The sequence below is a fragment of the Aedes aegypti genome, chromosome 2 (genome assembly GCF_002204515.2).
Source record: "Aedes aegypti strain LVP_AGWG chromosome 2, AaegL5.0 Primary Assembly, whole genome shotgun sequence".
NCBI lineage: Eukaryota > Metazoa > Arthropoda > Insecta > Diptera > Culicidae > Aedes > Aedes aegypti.
Genome location: NC_035108.1, coordinates 127,777,119 through 127,798,376, shown reverse-complemented (window position 1 = coordinate 127,798,376; position 21,258 = coordinate 127,777,119). Strand labels below are relative to the sequence as shown.

General features: G+C 38.2%; 1 protein-coding gene across 24 annotated transcripts in view; it reads right to left on the bottom strand.

Moving 5' to 3' along the window:
* The window catches only part of LOC5573995 (la-related protein CG11505), a 117,411-nt gene that overhangs the window by 69,288 nt on the left and 26,865 nt on the right, over positions 1-21,258 (bottom strand). The window contains exons 1-3 of one of the 24 annotated variants that reach the window (XM_021842290.1): positions 12,304-12,774; positions 4,029-4,334; positions 1,923-2,701 (exon numbers count right to left, since the gene is read on the bottom strand). The exons of 2 other annotated variants lie outside the window; for them this stretch is intronic. In XM_021842290.1, coding sequence (XP_021697982.1) covers positions 1,923-1,932 — 10 coding nt within the window. In that variant the 5' untranslated portion in view covers positions 1,933-2,701; positions 4,029-4,334; positions 12,304-12,774. 21 more of the 24 variants (XM_021842299.1, XM_021842300.1, XM_021842302.1 and 18 more) reach the window with 21 other exon arrangements.

Genomic DNA, 21,258 nt, shown 5'->3' with positions numbered 1-21,258 from the left:
CCGAATCTCGTTATTTGATTTTTGAGATTGTTCGGGTACGTTATTTATTTTGTAGCAGCTTTTCGGAGCAGCTCAAAAACTGTAATAAAGTTTATTTACATTAGTTTTCAGCTATGACTAAATCTACATTTTACGCCAACTACTCACTCAAATAGTTTTCCTCCTGCCTTACGATATAACTTCCTTCTGGATCCTTTTGCTACTTCCGTTATCTCCTCTTCCTACATATTTAAACATCAATTAATTTAATTTCTCTTATTTTCGTTTCAGGTACTTACAACATCAACCGTACAATGCAGCGCGATGTTACGGTTACGGTTCTTCTTCGACTCTCGTGTGGTACAAGCTGGGTAAGTATTTTTGCGTTATTTTCTTAACCATAATCTAATTCACTTTCATTTTACTTACAGGTAATCTAGGCGACTATTTTGGCAATAAATTCCATAAATTACACTCCTTGCTTGCTTACACGTATTAATAAACGAAAGAAATTTCCAAATTCACTATTCACTTGCTCAAATGCGATTTTTGTTTTGGTTTTGTTTTTGCAATCTTTTTCTCGCGGTTTGCTTCCGTCCTCCACTCTCGCCAAACTGTCACTTGCGGAGGGTTCGGCTATTATGCCGACAACCTACCACTACTGCCCAGCGGTGTGAACAATTGTATTTTTCCATATAAGAGAAACGAAGAATTGTGTATGGAGACTGCAAGTATGTTGAAAAATTCGGTTTAATCTAAATTTAATCGAGCAATTTCAACCAAATTATATCTAAATTGAAAGTTGAAGTCTTATTATGCATGCTCGGTGGATTAAATCACAAACCAGTTAAATAAATTATGCTTTAAATTTAATGTAAACATCAATAAAACCAGTGTTTAATGCAACTTTGGCGACCTGTAGCTAAAAATTGTGACGTGCTGGAACATTTCTGACAATGGCATCAGATTCAGAAACCCAAAATCTACCAGAGACACATAATTTGATCCTTGAGACACGCAAACATATCATTTTTGTTATGCTGTGTTATTTATAATTCCTGAAAAAGTCGCAGTGGTTGAAATAATAGTGTTTGAATATGTTCTTCCTTCACATGTCACATGACATTGTACACTAATTTACGAAGTCACAATGCTTTATTAACATTTTCTATCCATTTTTATCACTAATAAAACAATAAAAAAAAACATAACTTTTGCGGGCCAATGCGGATTAATTGGTTTTTGTTTGATGAATTTAACAATACCGTAGAATATGCATCCATTAGATCCACGTTTCTCAACAGGGGGTCCGCGGACCCCCGACCATGTAAAAAGCACGCTGAAGCGAACACCTCACAGCGAGCCGGTTTTTCATCGTTACCAAGGTTGAGAAACAGTGCATTAGATGAAGTTAATCTATTAGAAATCAGATTGACTTTTTCTGCAGAACAAATAAAGATTTTAGGTCTTCCGCAAATCAATACAACACTGTCGACACAAAGAACCGTCGATGTCTATACCCAATCGGACAACGACGAGCTATATTTAACTGTTAGCGCAAAAAGGAACTGCAAAAATAAGAGAATCATCTTCGCCAATCCAAAAATATGCACTGCTGAAACGTTTTCGTCTTCAATACGTACCGAAGGTGTACGTGAAAGAGACAGCTACCTTCATTCTGATTCGGGAGGCTCCTTAAAAACGGGAGCTGAGAACTTTGTTTTATCACCGTTTTGTCGAACTATCCGGAGAATAGTGGACACGAAGTACCTAGTGAAAAAGGTTATGTCAGAATGATTTTCATTTTTTGACCATTCTCCAATACGTCCAACGTGTTATTTGCTTTTACTTTCCGTACATTTAGTCGATGTGTGTATTGAACAATTTCCCAAGTAACTTAGAGTTTATGCAACTAATATGTGAGTATCATATCATTTTCTTACCAGTATCCATGTCCCGAGTAACGTTACTGATGCAACGATCCTCTGATCCTTCGATGCAGCGTTTCTCGCGTAGGAAGTTCTACGTACGAAGGAACCCGTGTCGTCCTTCCCCGGTAGTGCACACGGGGAACGGATTTCGTCGGACGAGGAGACGAGCGCTTTCTGGGCTGGGTCCAGTTAGCCAGACGTGTCTCGCTCCACCGGGGGCCTTTTTACATGTGTGTGAAGTAGTAAAAAACGTGCAGACGTTTGCCACTACGAACCACCCTGCTCGACATACACAAAAGAGTATACGACTTGTGCAGTGACAGTACGGTTTGCTTCTTCTACTTCTGCCAGCGAAGTGAACGATTTTACACTAGAATTGCTTTCAACTAACTGTATTGTGTTTAGAAACAAAGTTTTTCACTTGCACTTTTGTTGCACTAGTTCAGAAAATACCGTATAACTGAACAATGAACGCGAACTGTTATTGGACGAAATGACAAATCTGAAAATCACTGATTACTCTATTATCACTTGATTTTTCTTTTCTGCTTCTTCTACTTTCTCATACTACTTGTTACCCAATATTTGCCCTTTTCTTCGATAGGCGTAATCATAAAAAAAATTACTTCGAAATCATAAACGCAAAAAGCCCACACTGACACTTGCGACGTATCGTTTCACCGTGTGTATGTTATTATTTTTTATCGCTTCACACTTGCCACACTTATATTTCATTATGTAGAATGTTCATCTTAACGCTTTTGCTTTGTAAATGATATTTCCTTCAACAACTTCAAAACTAAACGTTATCTTAAACCATACGTACCGTAATCTGGGGGCAATTTGATCACTGGTGGTTTGAACTATTTCATTTTTATTAGGGTCAGTTTGTATAGAAATATTCACACTTTTTGAAGGTGTAAGCAGTACAGTTGATGATGTCAGTGCCAAACAATCCACTGGTTCTATGTCTACATGTCAACTTTGAGTGCTTAAAATGTTGTGTAAGCTTGAGTATGAACTACTGAACTCATTTTTGATATCATACAGCATAGATAATATAGTTTTTTGCACATGTTTATTCTTAAATAATATGCTTATTGTAAGGTAAACTACCTACATTTAGGCGTATTAGGCAAATTTCAAACGTTAAATTTTTCAATAAAATGATCAAATACTTGAGTTGTAAGAATTTTGACATCATTTCCAGATTCAAAAGACTAAAATTTAGTAGATAGGGAAAGTTTTTATTCTTGAACCTGTTTTGTTATATGGTGATCAATTTCGCACCAGTGTGTTATTTTAATTTTTTGAAATTAAAACTATTTTTAAGACATTTCAAATATTATTTCATGAAAAGTCAAACTGATAAAGATCAATGGAGTACTGGTTTTGTCGAAATTTATTTGACAATATTTATATTACGAAGGACAATACAACAAAAAGTTGTAAAACAGCGATCAAGTTGCCCCCGGATTACGGTATATATTACAAGGTTTAGTGCTGTATTTATATATATGAACCATCATCTTAAATGATTGAAATAAAAATATGAAAAGAAAGCTGCATGAAATACCAGGTATTAAGGAAAAACCCCTTAATATAGGGTGTCTGATTGCGGGATACCTGATTTTTAAATTTCAAAAAATATATCTCAAAAACTAAAGAACATACATTGCTGAAAATTTGAGGGTATACGTAAAATTTTCTGAAGTTTATAGAAAAAATGAGAACAGTAATAGCCTCCTTTTATATTTTTTTCTGAAAAATTGAAATCTTAAGCTATCATTCAATATATTGATTGGATAGATTGAAATCGGTTTTAAAAATAAAAAATCTAATGCACTGTGACTTAATATTATATTTTTCTTGAAAAGTCAAAATCTTTAGCATTCATTTCGTCCAAGAAAATTGAAATTCGGAAAAATTGTCAAAAAATCCAAAAACATGTGTATTCTTATTTCGGATAAGGAACAAAATAGCAAATTTTCACGGAATTCGGTAACCCACTAGATCGGTTTTTCATGGAATGACTGTATGAGTGTCGACCTTCGCAAAGATTGACGTTTATCTGCTTTAATATTGGTACTAGCGACCAATATCGCTCAATTCACTCACTAACATCTTCTCGGTTCGTTTTCCTTTCTGTGTCGTGTATTTTGTTGTTGTTATTTATATCTGCTCTTCTGTACTTCTCTGTTCAGTACGCGATATATTTTTCTTCTTTTCGCACTGGCTTCTCCGCTGTCACTTTTGACTTATTTTCCACTTTTGATAGGACTTCTCTTTTTGTCACTCACTCAATCATTCTCGCTTCATGATATTTCAACTTTTTTCCTACCACCACTCTGTAGTCGTAGAACTGGTTGCTCAATCGAAAAATATTTTCCATCAGCTATGCTTGCTGATAAATCAGGAAAGTTTCTGTAAAACCATTAAAGTAAAATGAGAAACACATAATCACAAATAAATATTTTATCACTATCCGTTAGAGAATTAACACGCACGGTTCACGCGATCCAATATGTCTACCGCACAATTTCGTAGTACTTTTTCTCGTCTGTGTGATTCAACCTTCTTTCAGCTCGAGTTGAACCAGCCTCATAAACATTGATCTTTGCGTTTCCGATGGAATGTCGGCGAAGTTAATGAATCCAAATAAATTCGTAAGAACTGAACAAAAATCAATTTCACTACGCGTCAACGTTCAACGTCCAGAATAAATCCAACCATGTGCCTTATCTTCTTCTCATGACAACACTTCACCCCGAAAAGTTTCTTTTTGCTGCTTCAAGCTGCTGGTCAACTCACATCGCCTAATTGGACTGACTGCTTGTTCCCGAAGCTCCATCAGTTCGAAAAAGAAGAGTTGCCAACAAAGGAGAACGAACAGGCACTCGAAGCCAAAGATTGGCACACAATCTTCACCATACAAGACATCATTGAGGAGATAGCAAGATGCCGAGAATGCACATCGTCACAGCGAATGTACACAAGATAAGCTTCAGTGCTGCCAGTGGAAAGTTTAGGGAAATAAATATAGGCTGTTTATTTTTCTTTAACATAAGATATTATTAGTTAAATAGTTGAATTCTGTAACAACGGCAAAGAAAGCCTGTTGAATGATCAATCAATTACAAATAAAACTGTTAAAATGCTTATGTGAACTACTAAACATTTGATTACTTAAACTTTAACTTAATTATTGTTACAGAGAGCGATAAGTGACTTTACCTCGACTTTCAGTGAAGGGAATTATCAAAAAGATTAGTATCCTACACACAAAATGCAATGCAAAATTTGTGAACTGAAGAAAACTGCGGCAGAATACCAAACTAAGATATTCCTCACCAGATTATTTTCAATACTCTCCTAAATGAGGTATTAAGAGCCATGCATAAGAGGTAAATATTATTTGAGGTATCTCATGCATATTCCACATATATCGAACTAATAATTGTAATAATAACTAAAATATATATGATGAATTTTCATATACAAGTGAAATTGTTCAATAGTAGTTTAATACCTCAAGCAGTTTTCAAAAGTTTACTAATATCTCAATGAGGTACTTTTGTTTGTTTTAAACACTTTTTTCAATACTATAACAATACCAAATTAAGCAGTGGATAATACCTAGACTACTGAACAATACCTAGAAGGTATAATACCATCACGAGTTATAATATGCAAATCTTTTTTTTTAATCCTTTCATGTTTCTACCCAGAATCCCAGGATTTGCACCGACTTAAAGATCAAAAAGGAACTTCAGAGACTATCTGCCTGAAAACAAGTCACCAAACTGAAATAAAAAATAGGCCAAACTGAAATCAAGAATAGGCCAGAGAATAATCCATGCGTTTTTTGGTTATGAATCACAAGAATTCCTGAAGCTGTTCCTGGAAAAATCTGATAAAAAAATGGAAGAACCTATGGAATAGTCGCGTTAGGAAGCCTTTGAATTTTGCACCAGGATTGGCTGTGAATAAAGTGGCTTTGGATACCATCTTGTTCGAAAAAGAGACTTCCATTAAAAATAGCAATTTTTGAGTGACTTGCATTAAAATGGTGAACAAGTCTCTAAAAAGAAAACTTCTCAAGAATCCAACTAGATGCTTTGCAGAGGGCACATCTGAGATTTTTTTTAGGATTCGTGACATTATGCAAGGCATTAGTTACATACTTTAGGCATTTTGTTATGATTTTTTCTAGGATTCAGAAATAAATGGTGCCCTGAATATACTTCTGACTAAACCTCTGAAGGATTTTTTTTCCTTATGTTTATTTGAAAGGCATTCTGTGCTTGTGAGTACCACTGTGCCGGAATCATAGTTCATCTGTAGCTTCTTTACCGATACAGATCTATTTTTCATCTAATCTATATTTACATCTACTTTCACTCTTTTCTACTCTTTTACTCTCACACCGAGCAGGTAGCAGAGTGCTCTGCTGTTCGTGCAATCGATTTCCATAAAAGCCATAGTCCATTGCTCTTGCGGTGGGTCATTTTGCCGTGTTCCTGAGTCGTTTGAGGCTAGCTGCCATCGAAGAGGGTCAGTTTGTCTCAAGTCACCATCCGATACTGACGGAGAATGGATGTGTTACCTAATACACGGTCCTTCGGGCGGCGTCTTCTGGTGGCTGGATGGAGTTTTTTTGTGTGGGAGGGTTGGGAATCGAACTCATGACCTTCCGCTTAGAAAGCGAAAGCGTAACCTCGAGGCTACGGGATTTTGCGTTAAATTGCATGGTTGTTAGCATCAACGTTAACGTGTTTGCGTTGAATCAACGTCAACGATCACCGTTAACCCAAGCGTAGATTAACCTACAACAATGGGCTGAAATCGTTACCAAAAAGCGGCTTCCTCTGCCTCCAGCCAACACACGGCGTCCTTTTTTTACCCATCCAACAACCGAATGTTTCTGAGTGACCGCCCTCTGGATGACCCGATTTCTCATTTCCAAATACAAGTTGCCATTCTTCTAAATAATCGTTTCTGGACATGGCATGTTTCAGTGTCTAAGTTATTACCTGTTTTTAGATATTAGAATCTTCAAATCGTTAACTTTAGAAATAACGAAGTCGTTGGCGTTGAATCAACGCTGTACGTTAACGTTATCGTTAAATTGTTTTTCAACGCAATCAACGCATCCTTTGTTTACCGTTACAGGTTAACGTTAATGAATTGACGAAACGGCGTAATCGTTGATTAACGTTAACAATTATGATACTGATATTGTTAGATACGTTAGTCGAAGACCGTTAGATACAACTTAGTCTAAGACCGTTTTCAAATCGGATGCCTCAGTATTAGTTAGTTATTGATTTTTGTATGATTTGAAAATAGAACTTTGAAGGGCTTGTGCAGTCTCAGCGTCTCAGTTTTTATCAAAATGAGCTTAAATTTTGAGAGGACACTCAGAATTTGATCTACAATCGAATAAGCGGTGTGGAGCAAACCCGATTTTTTGAACAACCTTAGTGGTCCATAACGTTTAAAATCTCAAATAACACAACTGGTAAAAATGGTTAAATCCAAGGTCTTTTTAAAATTTGTTAATTTTATGGATTATTGAAGTGATTTATTATTGTTGAACAAAATCGAGCGATTGTGAGAAAAACGCGATATATCTCGATTACTTTTTCAAATTTCATATAGTTTTCAGGCTTTGGAAAATTTAACGATAATTGACACACGAGCCATAATTTCATTCCATTTATTCGCCTGCATTCATACAACACACGTGACATTCATCGTTCGTTGAAGACAACGAACCATGAACGAAAACAAGACAGACACAAACCACACACTGTTTGGCGCCGATCACTGTGTGTCAACACTAATTGTAACATTCGCTGACCCACTCTCATTCTGATCAAGAAACAGAGGCGAATATTTCTAGCGTAACATTTGAAAAGGGCCTATCTGCAAAACGTAAACATTGAGAAATTCTCAATTGAAGATTCCGTACCATATTTATAATTCCTATTTTAAACCCATTCGCATTTTTACTAGTTTCATACCTGTGTTCGACACCCATTAAAGTCTGTTGCGTGGCCCATTATGTTTCTAATCTCAAATAACACAACAACTGGTGAAAATTGTTGAATTCAAACATCATCGGCAGATAGGCCCTTTTATGAATCTTCAAACCAGTTAGGCCCTTTCAGTTAGGCCCTTTGATTGAACATGGTTTCAGTTAGGTCCTTTTATAATTTGCTAATTTTATTGATTTTTGAATTGGTTTGCATAAATCTTGAACAAAATTTAGCGATTATGTGAAAAAAAAACACTATATAATAGCTATATATTGGAAATTTTCGGTTGAAGATTCAGTACCATATTGATTATTCCTATTTCAAACCCATTCGCTTTTTACTAGTTTCATACTTGGGGAAGATCCAAAAATGACGTCCATCGTTTTTCGGGATTTCTAGAACCCTTCTACCCCCTCTGTCACGCTTTTTCTAATACCCAATCACAATGCACTGTCACATTTTCGTACATCCCCCCATTGGAGGAGGCCCCAATTGATGGACGTCATTTTCGAATAACCCCTTGTGTTCGACACTTATAATGGTCTATTACGTGGCTCACAACGATTTAAATTTGAAATAGCACAACAACTTGTAAAAATAGTTCAATTCAAACATCATCCGCAGATAGGCCCTTTTACGAATTTTCAAACCAGTTAGGCCCTTTTTGAATTTGCTAATTTTATTGATTATTGAAGTGATTTGCATAATTGTTCGACAACATTTAATGATTATGTGAGAAAACAACACAATATCATACAAGCTACATATTGGAAACTATTCTATACAAAATCAGCAACATATTGATTATTGATATTTCAAACCCATTTACTTTTTTTTACTAGTTTTAAACTTGTGTTAGACACTCATTATGGTTTATTACGTGGCCCAGAACGTTAGTAATCTCAAATAGCATAACGACTCGTGAAAATGGTTGCATTCAAATATCATCAGCAGTTAGGCCCTTCAATGAATCTTCAAACCAGTTAGGCCCTTTCAGTTAGGCCCTTCGATTGAACATGGTTTCAGTTAGGCCCCTCCAGTTAGGCCCTTTTATTAAACATAGTTCCAGTTAGGCCCTTTTGGAATTTATTGATTCTATTGCTTATTGAAGTGATTTTCATAGTTTTTAAATAAAATAAAGCGAGAGAAAAACAATGTAATAGCTAAATGTTGGATATTCTCGGTTGAAGGTTCAGTACCTTATTGATTATATCTATTTCAAACCCATTCACTTTTTTACTTGTTTTATACTTGAGGGCCTTCCTTAGCAGAGCAGTTTTAGCCCGCGGCTACAAAGCAAAGCCATTCTGAAGGTATCTGAGTTCCATTCCCGGTCGGTCCAGGTTTTTTCGTAATGGAAATTTCCTTTACTTTCGTGAATATAGAGTACCTTCGTACTTGTCACACGATATACGAATGCGAAAATGGCAACTTGTCAAAAAAAAAGCTCTCAGTTTATAACTGAGGAAGTACTCATTGAACACAAAGCTTAGAAGCAGGCTCTGTCCCAGTGAGGACGTAATGCCAAGAAGAAGTATAAGAAGAATTCTTGCAGGGCTGTTACAAAAACAAACGAATTTGTTTTTGTGAAAATCGCGACTTTTGGAACTCGATCCACAACTAGAGGCAACAAATAAAAATTAACAAATAAAAATTATTCAACATTTTTAATGTAATTGATTTTTTTTTCAGAATAAAATATCAGTTTTTCAACTAACTTCGCATTAAGATTATGATAAAACTAGTAAAAAAGAGAATGGGCTTGAAATAGGAATCAATATAGTACTGAATCTTCAATAAAGAATTTTTAATATTCAAAGTTGATTTTCTCACATACCTAATCGATTGATTTTGATCTAAAACTTTGAAAATCACTTCAATAATCAATAAAATTAACAAATTCCAAAAGGGCCTAACTGGAACTAAGTTTAATAAAAGGGCCTAACTGGAGGGGCCTAACTGAAACCATGTTCAATCAAAGGGCCTAACTGAAAGGGCCTAACTGGTTTGCAGACTCGTAGAAGGGCCTATCTGCCGATGATGTTTGAATTCAACCATTTTCACGAGTTGTTTTGTTATTTAAGATTTTAAACGTTATGGGCCACCTAGTAGACTATTATGAGTGTCGAACACAAGTATAAAACTAGTAAATAGGAGAAAGGGTTTGAAATATGAATAATCAATATAGTACTGAATCTTCAATAAAGAATTTTCAATATTCAAAGTTGATTTTCTCACATAATCGATTGATTTTGTTCTAAAACTTTGAAAATCTATTCAATAATCAATAAAATTAATAACTTCCAAAAGGGCCTAACTGGAACTATGTTAAATAAAAGGGCCTAACTGGTTTGAAGGCTCGTAAAAGGGCCTATCTGCCGATGATGTTTGAATTCAACATTTTTTACTAGTTTTTATGTTATGTTAGATTTAAAACGTTACGTGGCCCAGTAATAGACTATGAGTGTCGAACAAAAGTTTAAAACTATTAGATAGCAATGAGTTCAAAATAGTAACAATCAATATGTTACAGAATCTTCAATCGAGCATTTCTCAATTTTGAAGTTATGCTGATAGACCCTTTTCAAATATTTCACTAGGTTCCATTATGTGAGAAAAACACTATACAATGGCTAAATATTGAAAAATATGGAGGAAAATTAAAAATGCACGGAAGGGCCAATCTGATTTTGATGGAAATTTTCAGTTAGGCCCTTTTATGACCAGTTAGGCCCTCTTAGTTTTATCATTTTCAGATAGGCCCTTTTAAATTTGAATAAAATTACCATTAATAATGCATTTTGCATGCCCGTAAGAGTATGTAGGAGTAATTTACGTAAAAAATGATACGAATAATGAATAATCAAGTTTGTTTACATTTTGCAGTTAGGCCCTTTTCAAATGTTACGCTAGATTTATTATTTTCTGTGCTATGTTTGCAACCAAAGGGGTGTTCAATGGTCCAATAGAATATAATTAGGTTGTTGAAGGCTGCATTATCAGTAAATATAAAAGTTATTACCATTTTTTTTTTTTTTTTTCAAAACATAAATCACCCGAACGACTCGATACGGTTGCAGTCTGTGAGAGTTGCTGCTCTTGAACGCTTTCGTGCCACGCACCAAACGAGAGAGTGAATGTTTAAATTCATAGGGCTCTCCGAATGTGATGTGCCACGAACTGCAATGGTTCGCGAACTGTAACACTCTCCGAATATGGTTCGATCGGCTTATTCTGATCGAAATCCAAACACTGATAGTTTTTATAAAAATAATTAAGAAAAATCACAGCCTGTCTTTTTTTTTGTGTTTGAGGTTTCGTATCAAAAAAATAATTCCGGAAAGTGCCACTCTGGTTTTGATGGAAATTTTCAGTTAGGCCCTTTTAGGTGTACTATTTTCAGGTATGCCTTTGCTAGCATGAATAATGTTGAAAGTTGAGTCGCTTTACAAACGTAGGTTGCATGTAATCAAATTCAAAACACTGAGTAGAGTGCACATAGGATATAATTGAAAACCGATAATATAGGTTTAGGAACTTTTGAAGACTCAATATGTAAATTGTGCGTTTTTTTAGCAGAAGCAAAGCAAATCTTGAAGACTCAATATGTAAATTGTGCGTTTTTTTAGCAGAAGCAAAGCAAATCTTGATTTGTGCATATATGCGTATATGTAATCGTCAGATTGAAAATATATGCTTGATATACTTAATTTTAGGTAAACTCAAAATATAGGTAAACAATTCTCCGTATATGCCGTTACTAAAATTATTGTTTACCGACTATAAAACCAATGAAACCCATAATTGCAGATTGCACTTACAGAGGGTCCAGTTATCAATGCGCGATGCGGTAATGCGAATAATACAAGCAATTTAAAAACATACTCAATATTTTTAAACATTTTTGTTTGCAAAAACTTGATATTTATACAACCTTTAGGTAAATATTTTTAAATTTTACAATCGTTCACATAAATAATCCCTTCTGGCAACACTGAATATACGCTCACCGGTAAAGCATCCACTCGGGCACTCATTGCGCTTGCGATTCATATGTATCCGTGAGTGACCTTCACGTCTTTTGCACCACACACCTACACTCACTCATAGAAATCTGTCAAAACTTGGCACCATCGCATAGCATCCCGTTCTCGCACTGTTGGCAAATGTTTCCTTCTCTGTCACTCCCCTGTTCGTGAGCTGGTACGGGATTTGGATTCCCGGACTACACTTTCCAAAACTGCGGGGAGGCACGTTTTCAGCAGCCAACTTTTTTTTTGCCAACCCCCCAAACGATATGCCACATCCGGGAGACGATTTCCCCCCTACATATTCACCGTTTTCCACTTTACCTCTATAATGAAGATTCACTTATTCTTTAGCACAAAGTGTCCTTTCTTGCACTGTCCAAATGGGGCGTGAGCCAACGAGAAAAATTGATGGGAAAAATCTCCTCTTCTTGCTCGTTTGATGGGTCCGAAGAAAAATGTCCTCCCTACGGAACACTCTTCTAGCTCACTCTGCCGCACGATTCGTACTGAAAATCGACTGCACTCCGCGTCGCGAGCCGGAATCGATTGGATAACACCCGCACTGTATCCGCCGCGGTCACCGGAAGTCGATAGTGTCCTTTGGAACTGGTTCACCGCACTTGCACCGATAGGAAATTTCGATTTTAGCTGGCTGCTTGCTGCTAGAGTTGGCCTGACTGGCTGACTATTCGAAAAATCACCACACGAGACGAAAATCACCAAAATGGCCGCGCGCAGAGCACTCTCGCTGTACGACGGACTCCGGACTGACTTTTACCCGATATGCACTCACACTGGTGAAGGCGCACTGCCTGCTGCTGAGCGCCAGGTAACGGAAAGAGATGAATGTATGCTCAAGGATATGTACCGCGCTGTTGTTTGAAAGAAACGGCAGTTTTCCAATTGGAATCGACATGCGGTTTATGCTGGATTTATGCTGTAGCAGTGTTGCTATGAGTATTTTCAAATTGGACGTTTGATTTCTCGAGTACTTTGTGATACGGGTCGAAATGTACATCAATGCTTTCAGTGAACTTCGAAGGAAGCACACCACTAGACAATGGACTAGCATGCAACGCCCAGTGGCACAGTCGGCAAATCTTTTTCACGAAAAGTTTTCTGGAATGAAGTGGGAATCTACCCAAGTATGTAGTGGGAATGGGCTTCCCTTGGGGTTCCGGAACATATCTGGCACAAGTTAACGGATTTCCATGTCCAGAAAAATCACAAACACTTCAATACAGTACAGCGGGGATTCGCTGGTTGGAACACGACTGCCTTCCATCTAGCGAATCCGACCCGTTAGTTGGAATGACTGACAGCTGGTGAAAATGCTCCAGACTAACGTATCTGGAGTGCAAATCGTCACGAAACGCACATATACAATGCGACGGTACTCAGACGTCAAAGTCAGTTTGACATCTTCTCTTGACATTCGAGTGCTTTTTAGTTGGAACTTTTTCCAACCAGCGAACATCCAACCATCGAGTCATTCCATGTAGCGGACCCCCAACGAGCGAATCCCCTCTGTACCAGATTAACGGCCTAACTGACAAATGTAAACAAACTGAGTTTTATTCACCTAACAGTTTGTTTGATAAATTACAATCATACAGAGGGGATTCGCTCGTTGGGGGTCCGCTACATGGAATGACTCGATGGTTGGATGTTCGCTGGTTGGAAAAAGTTCCAACTAAAAAGCACTCGAATGTCAAGAGAAGATGTCAAACTGACTTTGACGTCTGAGTACCGTCGCATTGAAGTCTCCATATATAGAACAAATGTGTATGTATATGTGCGTTTCGTGACGATTTGCACTCCAGATACGTTAGTCTGGAGCATTTTCACCAGCTGTCAGTCATTCCAACTAACGGGTCGGATTCGCTAGATGGAAGGCAGTCGTGTTGCAACCAGCGAATCCCCGCTGTATAATGCACATCTGTTCCTTAAAAATAACGTTTTTCACGAAATAAGTAAGAAAAACATAAAGGCGCATTTGATTTTCTCTTTCGATTCGAACTCTGATGTCAATTTCGCCCATCTTCCCCCTCTGCGCTAACCGGGCACATTTGAGCTTGAGTGTGGCAGCAGGGCGCATTTCAAACTGAGTGTGCAGAAGGGCGTTAGTGATAAAGGTTCGTGCGAGAGAGAGCGTAGTCAAACGCTGTTGTCAAACTGAAGAAGACGAAAAACCGAGGGGCGCAACGACTCTAAATTTTGTTGAATGGCGCATGATGATTTTTTATTTATTTTAACATGGTATTTATAATATTTAAATAAGTTAAATTTTTTGCTACAAAAATAATATTGTAATGGATCCTACAAAAATGCATCATGCGATTAAATCGATCGGAAACATAATATAAAATTAAAATTAAACCCGCAAACTTCAAACCGATTTTACTGAGAATGTATTAGTCTTCACATTCGCCCTAATTCTGACTCTGTATTGACTTAATTGTGTATCCAATGCCAAAACTAGATAATTCTAATTTTGAGAGTTCAATTCTCGCGGAACATTACTAAAGGACCTATCTAACATTGAGAGGCTCTCTTTGTTTACTTTCTCTTTCATTAATAACTGAGTCACATTAATCTCTTCTGTTGCGTTTTTTGTATGAAACGCTAGTCAAGGAAGTTGACTTTCGATCTATAGTGAAAAACTTCCCAAAATCTTTAGTGTTCCACTGTTATAATCGAAAGAGAACGAGAGAGGAGAGAATCTCTCATGTGTACATTGGTCCTTTAGTAATGTTCCGCGAGAATTTGTCGAAACATAAATCCTAATTAACTCTGCAAGATATCCACAGTTCGTAAGCATGTGATTCAAAGTGAACATGTTAAATTTTACTTTTCAATCATTCTCTGTAATTAACCATCACCTTGTGAAATGGTTAAACTTTCAATGTTGGATTAGCATTAAGCTTCTTCTTCTTCTTCTTCTTTCTGGCGTTACGTCCCCACTGGGACAGAGCCTGCTTCTCAGCTTAGTGTTCTTATGAGCACTTCCACAGTTATTAACTGAGAGCTTAGTATGCCAATGACCATTTTTGCATGTGTATATCGTGTGGCAGGTACGAAGATACTCTATGCCCTGGGAAGTCGAGAAAATTTCCAACCCGAAAAGATCCTCGACCGGTGGGATTCGAACCCACAACCCTCAGCTTGGTCTTGCTGAATAGCTGCGCGTTTACCGCTACGGCTATCTGGGCCCCAAAGCATTAAGCATTTCGCACTAATTCGTAGGTGGTACAATCCTAGACCATTGTGTAAGGGTTGCCTCCTTCCCGTCCGTTCCAAAGTCAGAAATTTGGGACTAACCTCTAACTCTTAGACAAGATTGAAGCATCCTCCAATAATCGAGAGCTGTCCTGGCCACGTCCTTACGAAAGCTGGGGAATGGGAAAGGATGATTGATAGAACACCTACTTAAGAAAGACGCAGAGAACTCTACGACCTCTCATAGGTTTTACGGGATGTTGTGGAATGTTGATGTAAAGGGTAGTGCCATAGGATACGTTTGGTAGACATTCTGGCCGACAAATAATGAATATTTACGCATTGTGATCAGAACAAACTCACCAAATTCCTTTTTTGAAATTCCTCTGCAATCCGTTGCTCCTCTAATAATCAACAATAGCGTGAGCCGTAACATAGCACTGCCCATTAACCTTCCAGTCGTCGCGCGTTTGAAAATTCAGAAATCAATGACGGATCCTGCCCCCTTAAGGGGGGGTATACGCAACGAGATGCGCCTACCGTTCATGTTTTGTGGGTGTATTCGTTTGGCTCACAACGCTGCTAGGCATCCCGCTGTTTGAGTGTTGAAATGCATCAGCATTTGCTGCCTGGTAAGGCCCGCGTTCGACCTGTGCTGTTTGGGTCGGCCCGCGTGAGAGATGATGCTGTTTGGGACGGCCCGCCCGAGAGATGATTGTTAGGCGAGCTTTGTTTGTAGTTGACAGCCGTACACCCACCCTGCGTATACCCCCCCTGACTAGATCATCTGCATCAGTATTCGCCATGTTTCGGATCCTGAATTCACCACCTACGTTGTTTTCTCATGAAGGGTGGCGAATTCAAGGGGAAATCTGGTGCAAGGGAGCTGAAATTTCAAGACAAATGATTTACTTCTATTACTTTTTTCTGCAAATTTGGAGGGAGTAGATTCTTATTTGAAGTACCAATACAATTATCTCATATCGATTCATTCTTGCAAACGCACGCACCAAGTGTGCACCTTTTGACGTAGAAGTACGTCTCTCTTCTCTATACAGGAGTGAAATTGGAATTTCAAAACCAAGAGCGTTACGTTGGCATGAAATATTTTAAACGTTTATAACTTTTCGAAGGCTTAACGGAATTTCTTGATTAGCATCTCAATCGAAAGATAAGACATCAAAGCTTCATGTCGTTTACTTACTGAATCCCACATACTTGTCCAAATAGTTTAATAACTGTTTTAAAAGAGAACGTTGATTTCAAGCAAATCTATAAATAGGGGTGGCTAGAGAAAATTTGACGTCATTTGCTTTTCACTCTCCGATTGGCTCGCATCTCAGCAGGCGACAGATCGGCTTGTTCTGACCGGGCGTGCTTCTCAGGGACAGACATCGATAGCGAAGGACGCCCCCGTTTGTCTTGCTTCGCTCAAATCAAATTGTCGAGCGAGCGAGAGAAGATGCTGTCCGAAGCTAAAGCCATCACCGCTGCCGTCACCTAGAAGAAGAAGAGGAAGCAGTCTACAGGAGAAATTGCGGTCGTGAACACGGTCGGGCGAGTCATTCTCGCTTTGTGGTTCACCGCTTGTTTGCGTTCATCCAGCCATCGTCATTGCCGCCGCAAATTTCATCGGCCGAGGAGCCCTGCCTACCCGACGACGACGACGGTACAGTGCCAGCGAGCAATCGACGAGACCCAGTGGCTGTGGCTATGCCTGTGCCTGTTGACCCGCGCTTCAAAATTTCGACTCGTGATGAAATCATCATTGGTGGTCAAGAAGCAATCCCGTTAGGAGCAAATACCAGAAGCCCCCTGAGTTTTGCTGGTCCGAGCAGTGTTATTCATCCGTAACAACATCGAAGCTAACAAAGCCATCGGTTCTTTTCAGAGCCATCAAATTTGTGGAAAAGAGTTAAAAGAGAAATATTTCCGACTTTATTTTTAACTTCTAGTATTCCTAAATCAATTTCACGGCCTCATACAAAATTTCATTTGTCGTGAATAATTTATGACTCAACCATTTGAGATTGTACTCGCGGACGCTGCTGCAGTGCCGTCGGGGTGAGTGCTCAACATTTCACAACGATTGCAAAATGGAGTGGCTTTTCCAACAGCGCCTTTTATGTTCCATATTTTATGGGAACACTTTGATTAGGAAAATTATCCCATGTGACAAAATTGCGACATACTTAGAATGCTTTGGAAAAGACATTCTCATTGAACAATTGTAATAATTTTGGCACCCATGGATCAGAAATTCACCGTCATAATAAAGGAAACTATTGATTATCAATAGCTCGTATTGAATATTTAGGGAATGCCAATCATTCCAACAATTCATGTTTGACCAATTTCTCACGTATTAGTATTCTCCGCAATTTTCAAGTAATTCCAAGCAAAACACATTATTGGCACATACCCATTTCCCAGATTGGTCGACCAGAAAGCGAAGAGCACAAAAGGGAGGAGCATCATCTGCTATTCCAAGGTTATAAAACATGCTGCCTTCGTTGGATTCAGTTTCATTCCAGCAGGCTCCAGCAGTTAGATCTCAGTTATTTATGGAAATATTTTCGAATGAAACATTCACAGAACATCAGATGTAACTTGAATTTTAACATATATTTTTGAATAATTTTTCCAATCACAAGTTTATAAGTAATAACGGTTTGACTAAACTGTAATTTTCGACGAAAAATTCAAACTTTTTATCTTAAAATCTGATAGCCTTACACAAAAACTGTCTTCAGCAAACTTATTCATCTCTTCAAAATCTACAACTTTTCTGAAGATACCATGAAGCTATTCCTTCAACATGTTTAGTTATGTCAATCATAAAAAATCGTCAAAAAATTCACTTTAGTCAAACCGTTACTGCTTTTCAACGTGTGATTGGAAAAATCACTCAAAAACATATGTTAAAATTCAAGTTATGTCTGATATTCTGTAAAAACTTCATTCAAATCAGTCCATAAATAACTGAGATATAGTTTATCAAAGTTGGTCATTTTGCATGAAAAATCAAAAGAGTTGCAGTTTTTTTCTCAGCGAAGAATTACACCATCAACGAAAATAGCGCGAAAGCAATAACCAATCGCGTGCGAGTAGCGAACGGAGTGACGAAACAACCAAGCGAGAGTCCCACCACTCGCCATCGGTGAACGGAGCTCGAGCAAATAAAACCACTGGTTGTTCTGCTCCCAGCTCATTCACAAATCGAACGGCATAACGAACGGATCAAGCAGCGGAGCAGCAAAGAAGAGCGCGTGAAAGCCACAGCAGTGTGCGAGTAGCGAACGGAACCACAGAGCGAAAGCAACATTTGAAAATCATTCAGTGGACGGATTAGTAGTCAGCGCCAACCGGCGACCTGTTGGAAAGTAACGCCAGCAAAATATACCAAAATATACACCATCTGCCTCTCCTTACCATTCATATTCTTGTACTTGATGAATTCAATGAAATGGTTTGGTTTGGCGATGGAGCAAAGAGTTATTAAGGATGATTTTACTTAACAAAGAGTTGTTGATAAATATTCCAATCAATAAGAGTTGTTTTGAAAAAGTTCACTTTTATCAGAAATTCCCTCGGAAAATTTCTGCTTTACCAAAGAGTTGTTAATGAAATTCCTACAGCAAAGGGTCGAGTGTCTCCCCACGAATATTTCCAGCCAGGACCAGTCATGGAGGACAATCCATCCCGAGCATCACGGCCCCCGCTTCCAAAATTCTCGAGTACGGAAATTGGAAAATTAATACATAATGCTCATCTTGTACATCCCTTGCCAAGACATCAATTTCATATAGCCTATTCCTCAGATTAACGCATTAGACTAACATGTAGAAAAATTTCAGATCAATAGTTGCTAATTACAATTGGTCAGGAAACAGTTTATTGAACAGTATTTAAAATCTGTCGCAATTTTAATATATTTTCCAATTTCCATACTCGAGAATTTAGGAAGTGTTCCCCCATTATATGATAAATCAACGATGCTGTTAGAAATACTATACAATGCTGAGTAGCATGATGTTATTACGGTCCGACGGCGCTGCAGTGGTAAATTCTCAAATTCATGTAATTCTTCTTCTTCTTCTTTCTGGCGTTACGTCCCCACTGGGACAGAGCCTGCTTCTCAGCTTCTTATGCGCACTTCCACAGTTATTAACTAAGAGCTTACTATGAAAATGACCATTTTTGCTTGCGTATATCGTGTGGCAGGTACGAAGATACTCTATGTCCTGGGAAGTCGAGAAAATTTTCAACCCGAAAAGATCCTCGACCAGTGGGATTCGAACCCACGACCCTCAGCTTGGTCTTGCTGAATAGCTGCGCGTTTACCGCTACGGCTATCTGAGTTCCAAAAAAAAAATCATGTAATTATGTGGGGTAAATTATGTGAACTAAATTCCCGAGTAACACACATGTTATAATTGATGCATATTAACTCTTATATGACAAAATCGAGTTATATAAGAGATAATTTGCATCAAATATAACATGTGTGTTCCTTGGGTTGTAGTATACCGCGATATTTAGATCATTATAGATAAATCAGTAAATAGCATCCAATAAACCCTTCTATGAACGTATGTTGGCCCTGAAAAGGGCCGATTGAGCTTGGATGCTGTGACCACGAGGCGAAATCTAGAAGCGCGGATCGGTCCACCTAGAAATCTTGAGCGATTTCACAGACCAGATGCTGGATTGGCAGCTTGAAGATTAACAGCTCAGCAGATTTCTAGCTTTCTAGCAGCGAGGTACTTCTCGCTGAGCAAGTTCGGAGGAGCTTTTACCAGCTCGAAAGCGAAATTAGAATGGAACTGAATCCGACGAAGGAAGCATGTTTTATAACTTCAGAATAGCAGATGATGCTCCTCCCTTTTGTGCTCTTCGCTTTCTGATCGACCAATCTGGGAAATGGGTATGTGCCAATAATGTGTTGGGCTTAGAATTATTTGAAAATTGCGGAGAATGCTAATGCGTGAGAAATTGGTCAAACATGAATTGCTGGAAGGGTTGACACTAACTAAATAATCAATACGAGATATTGATAATTAATAGTTTTCTTTATTATGACGGTAAATTTCTGATCCATGGGTGCCAAAATTATTACAATTGTTCAATGAGAATGTCTTTTTAAAAGCATTCTAAGTATGTCACAATTTTGTTACATGTGATTATTTTGTTAATCAAAGTGTTCCCACAAAATATGGAACATCAAAGACGCTGTATGAAATGCCGCTCTATTTTACAATTGTTGTGGAATGTTGAGCACTCACCCCGATGGCAGTGCAGCAGCGTCCGCGATTACAGTCTCAAAATGTTGAGTCATAAATTATTCATGACGAATGAAATTTTGTATGAAGCTGTGAAATTGATTTAGGAATATAAGAAGTCATATATAAAGTCGGAAATATTTCTCTTTTAACTCTTTTCTACTAATTTGATGACCCTGAAAAGGGCCGATGGCTTTGTTAGCTTTGATGCTCTTACAGATAAATAACACTGCGGGATGTTATCAGTTGATTGCCATGGTCAAACGGGGAATCCTCAACTCAAATGTATAAATTTGAGCAAGTTATTTGCTTATACGACGAACCGAAAGTTTCGTGACGTGGATGGCGCACAACAGTAACAGGTAGTGGATCACCGGGCTTAAGTCAAAATCTGATGATGGCGGCGATGACGATGGCTGGGTGAACGCAAACAAGCGGTGAACCACAAAGCGAGAATGACTTGCCCGACCGTGTTCACAGTTCGACCGCAATTTTTCCTGTGGACTGCTTCCTCTTCTTATTCTTCTTGGCGGCGGCAGCGGTGATGACTTTGGCTTCGGACGGCATCTTCTCTCGCTCGCTCGACAGTTTGGTCAGAGCAAGACGATCTGTTGCCTGCTGAGATGCGATCCAAGCGGAGAATTGAAAGCAAATGACGTCAAATTTTCTCTAGCACCCCTATTTATAAATTTGCTTGAAATCAACGTTCTCTTTTAAAACAGTTATCAAACTATTTGGACAGTTTAGTGGGATTCAGTAAGTAAACGACATGACC